This window comes from Alosa sapidissima, chromosome 10 (genome assembly GCF_018492685.1).
Source record: "Alosa sapidissima isolate fAloSap1 chromosome 10, fAloSap1.pri, whole genome shotgun sequence".
Classification (NCBI taxonomy): Eukaryota; Metazoa; Chordata; class Actinopteri; order Clupeiformes; family Clupeidae; genus Alosa; species Alosa sapidissima.
In genome coordinates, this window is record NC_055966.1 from 29,579,425 (window position 1) to 29,584,424 (window position 5,000).

Consider the following 5,000-nt stretch of genomic DNA (forward strand, 5'->3'; position numbering starts at 1 on the left):
AATGACAATTAACTCCTCTTAGCCTGGCGTTGTGCTCTGGACTCAAACTGAATAGACTGAGCGTGCAGCTGAACAGATTGATGCAGCCTGAGAGCTATTACACATGAGTCAGGCTACGCTTGTCTGTCTGTGGAGCGGAGTAACACACAACTAACCGATCTCAGCAGAGCATGTTAGACAAGAGTTGCACAGGAGAGAATGTGCGTGTGTGTTTGAAGTTTTAAGCATACTTGTGTTGGTGAGAGAGAGAAATGTGTGTGTGTGTGTGTGTGTTTGTGTGTGTGCACAGCTTGTTTGTTTGTGTGTGTATGTCTGGGTATAATTGTGTAAGACTATGTGTGTGTGTGTGTGTGTGTGTGTTTGTGTGTGTGTGTGTGTGTGTGCATGTGTAAGTGTTTTTGTGTGTGTGCATGTGTGCGTGTGTGTGTGTGTGTGCATACAGCTTGTTTGTTTGTGTGTGTATGCCTGGGTATAATTGTGTAAAACTCTGTGTGTGTGTGTGTGTGTGTGTGTATGTGTTTGTTTGTGTGTGCGTGTGTGTGCATGTGTGTGTGTGCAGAAAGTCGGATCTCACCTCCTCTGCCCTCACTGTCGGCTGGCTTGACCTGGATGGGTCGGTTCATCTGAAAGAAAGAGAGAGAGGTAAACTCACATTACACATCTGAACCACTGAACACACTCAGCACAACATCACACAACACTAAAAGCAGAATAATGCACAACTGCACACATTATCTCAATTGTTCTTAGCCCAACATGGCCACTGGCGTGATCACATAACACGGTGTGTGTGTGTGTGTGTGTGTGTGTGTGTGTGTGTGTGTGTGTGTGTGTGTGTGTGTGTGTGTGTATTCAACAGCAGTTTAACTGAACTGCTACATGGACTAATCCCCCCTCACGCACACGCACAGACTGTTTTACTGTTCATCTTGTTCAAACATCAATCTGTTCCTTGTGATGATTTCTATCCTTAAATTCTTCTCTCTCTCTCATTCTCTGTATCCTTCTCTCCCAGCTCTGGGTCATTCACGTTCACTCTTTCTCTCTCTCTCTGCAATTCTCTCTCTCCCTGTGTTTACTCTCTCTTTCTCTCATTCTCTCTCTAGCCCCCTCTTTTGGCCTTGTTCACTAATACTGCCATACACACTTACACTCAAATCTAAGCACACTTGTATTTAGAGCTTTTCTCTCACACACACACACACACCCACCCACGGACACATTAAAGAGAGGCTGATCACCACACACACACACACACACACACACACACACACACACAGACAAACAGACAGACAGACAGATAGACACACACACACACACACACACACACACACACACACACACACACACACACACATACACGGACGCACACACACACTTGCCACCCGGTGCCCTGACACACACCCGCTGGCAGGGGGTTTGCAGAGTGATGAGATTAAGAATGCCTGGCAGATGATCTGGATTACAGGAACACACAAGATTAAAGCCAAAGGCAGGAGTGTGTGAGAGACACCCGCTCTGCCAGAACACACACACACACACACAAAGAGAAATAGAGATGGGGAGAGAGAGGAAAGAGGAGAGGGTGGGAGGGAGAGAGAGAGGAGGAGGTGAGAGAGAGTGTTACAGAGAAAGGTGAACAGAGATAACTCATGGAGTTTAAAGTAACTCTGTACAGGTCTGATGATTGAAACAGAGAACACGACAAACAAAAAGAGAGTTTTTAGTTAAAGAGAACAGAGTGGAGGGAGAGAGAGAGAGAGAGAGAGAGAGAGAGAGAGAGTGGCAGAGGGAGGGAGGGAGGGGGAAATGGATGGAGGCAGAGGGCTTTCAGGCGAAGGGAGAGGAGGGAGAGAGATAGAGTGAGAGAAAGAGACCAGAAACAGAGATAGAGAGAACATGGCGGGAAAAAGTATTGTGAGTGTGTGTGTGTGTGTGTGTGTGTGTGAGTGTAAAAGTGAGCGACTTTGTGTGTGTGTGTGTGCGTGCGTGTAGGTGTGTGTGTGCGTGTAAGGGTGTGTGTGTGTGTGTGTGTGTAACAGTGATTGAGTTTGTGTGTATGTGTGTGTGTGTGTGTGTGTGTGTGCGTGTAGGTGTGTGTGTGCGTGTAAGGGTGTGTGTGTGTGTGTGTGTGTGTGTGTGTGTGTGTGTAACAGTGATTGAGTTTGTGTGTATGTGTGTGTGTGTGTGTGTGTGTGTGTGTGTGTGTGTAACAGTGATTGAGTTTGTGTGTATGTGTGTGTGTGTGTGTGTGTGTGTGTGTGTGTGTGTGTGTGTGCGTGTAGGTGTGTGTGTGCGTGTAAGGGTGTGTGTGTGTGTGTGTGTGTGTGTGTGTGTGAAGAGGCACATAAAGCTTGCGCAAACGAAGGAAAGACGAAAATGGCTAGTGCAAGGAAACCAGAATCGTTTGTGTGAACTGATAGTCAACTGTCAACTGTAGTCAACTCTAAAACTAATAAAGAGAGAGGTGCAAGCATGCAGCATCAGAGGAGAAAGAGAGAGGTGCAAGCATGCAGCATCAGAGGAGAAAGAGAGAGGTGCAAGCACGCAGCATCAGAGGAGAAAGGTTACAGAGTGTTTGATGAGGATCCTGACATGGGGGAGTGGGGAGGGGTGGGGTCTCAGAATGTGTCAATCACATGCTTTTCTGTACAGGACATTAATAAACCGGTTCATTACAACCCTACTAGAAAACAAACATGAACACACACACACAAACACACACACACACACAAACACACACACACAGGTCAATGACTTTGATTGATCAGTTGTAATCTGTCACACTCTGACAGTATTGATTGTGCATGAGCTCATTACACAGGCAGAAACATGCACCATCACGCACACACACCAACATGACACACTCCCACATTAATATACATGGGTAACAGTGTGCACCCACCCATCCACTCACACACCAACCTGACATACTCACACACCAATAAACATCAGTAACTGGGAGTGGGCCTCCTAAACACCAAACAATGAGACCCTCAACAGGGAACATCAACTGGTTGCATATTTTTCAAAACAAGCAAATGGTTGTTCTTTTTTATCTATCTTTTGTATTCTTATCTATAATATAATATAATATAATATAATATAATATAATATAATAGCAGGTAAATAGTTGAGTCCAGAGGGCTTCATCTGAATGAGGTAGTAGTGTCTACTGAGGGCTGATACAGCTGCCTGTCGACTTTGGATGTGAGTGTCAGAGTGAGGAACTCCAGCTCCAACTCCAGCTTCAGTCACTTCCACTGATCCCAGGTCAGGTTGATTTATGTCCCTCTGGGCAGAGAGACGTCAGCTCTAGCTGACCTGAGATCAGTGGAACGGATTGAGGCTGGATCTGGAGTTATCGGCAGTGATCCAGCAAGGACCAGAACCAGGGGCAGATCCGTCTCAAGAACCAGCTTCTGTCTGTTCTGAACTTTGACCCTTGACCCCTGATCCCTTCACTAGGTACCTGTGTGACCCCTCCCCCTGCTCCCTCAACACCCATTTCACCCTCCATCCGTCATGTGCCTGCCGTCTGGACACCCAGAGCAAGCTGCTCACAGGGGGCTTATTGATGTATTTGGGTATCTAGTGATCTGGTGCTCCACGGATTTCAAACCACAGCCAGCTGCCAATAGACATCAAATCTACAACTATCAATAGACATCAGATCTACAACTATCAATATACATCAGATCTACACCCATTAATAGACATCTGATCTACACCAATCAATATATATCAGATCGACAGCCATCAATAGCCACCAGATCAACAGGGAGAGAGGTGAGAAAGAAAGGAAAAAGAAAGGCAGACATGGAGAAAGAGAGAGAGAGAGATAGAGAGAGAGAGAGATAGAGAGAGAGAGATAGAGAGAGAGAAAGAGATAGAGAGAGATAGAGAGAGAGAGAGATAGAGAGAGATAGAGAGAGAGAGAGATAGAGAGAGAGAGATAGAGAGAGATAGAGAGAGAGATAGAGAGAGATAGAGAGAGATAGAGAGAGAGAGAGATAGAGAGAGAGAGAGATAGAGAGAGATAGAGAGAGAGAGAGATAGATAGAGAGAGAAAGAGAGAGATAGAGAGAGAGAGTAATAGGCTGGGGGGGGGGGGGGCAGGTGAGATTCCAAGGTTGCCACCCAACACAATGGCACTCCACACTGGTATGGCATCAGCAACCCTCATAGCATCCTCTTGCATCTCAGTTGTCATAGCGACACAGTGACACACTCTGCAAGTAAACAAGGATGAGTGTTGCCCCGGGCAACAGGCCTATTTCTCTGAATAAACACGGGAGGGGGGGTGGGGGGGGGGGATGAGAGCGTAAGAGAGGGTGGAAAAAAGAACAGATGACATGTTAAATAGAGGGAGAGATGGTAATAATAGCAGATGGGGGAGGGGTGAGAGGAGGAGAGAGAAAGAGGTAGAGTGTGTATGTGTGAGAGAAAGAGAGATAGAAAGAGAGAGAGATGAGTGTGTGAGAGAGGAGAGCTGGGGAAGGAGAATAAGAAACAACAAAGTGCGAGAGAGATTTTGTATGTGTGTGTGTGTGTGTGTGTGTGTGTGTGTGTGTGTGTGTGTTTGTGGGAAGGGGTGTATGTATTTGTGTGTGCGTGGGGGGGGGGGGGGGATGAGTGAATGTGTGTCAGAGAGAGAGAGAGAAAGAAAGAGATGGAGAGAAGATGAATAAAGGGAGGGGTTGCTTCCACAAAATGCTATAATTGAAATTCCCCTGAGCAAAAAGAGGAAAATGCTAATAAACTACAAGCATGCCTCAAGCAGCTGTGAGTACATACAGGAGTGGGGGTGGGGATGGAGAGGTGGGGGATGTGTGTGTGTGTGTGTGTGTGTGTGTGTGTGTGTGTGTGTGTGTGTGTGTGTGTGTGTGTGTGTGTGTGTGTGTATGTGTACAGTATTTGTGTGAGTGTATGAGTGTGTGTGGGTGTGTGTGTGGTAATGGATGTGTGCATGGCTGGTTGTATCTGTGTGTGGGTGAGTG

The 5,000-nt window shown here is 46.5% G+C and overlaps 1 protein-coding gene across 4 annotated transcripts in view; it reads right to left on the reverse strand.

The window, feature by feature from the left end:
- celf3b (cugbp, Elav-like family member 3b) overlaps positions 1–5,000 on the reverse strand; it is a 37,417-nt gene that overhangs the window by 10,966 nt on the left and 21,451 nt on the right. For all 4 annotated transcript variants that reach the window (XM_042107687.1, XM_042107685.1, XM_042107688.1 and 1 more), the window contains exon 4: positions 575–623. In XM_042107687.1, the coding sequence (XP_041963621.1) occupies positions 575–623 (49 nt within the window). The remainder of the gene's footprint in view (positions 1–574; positions 624–5,000) is intronic.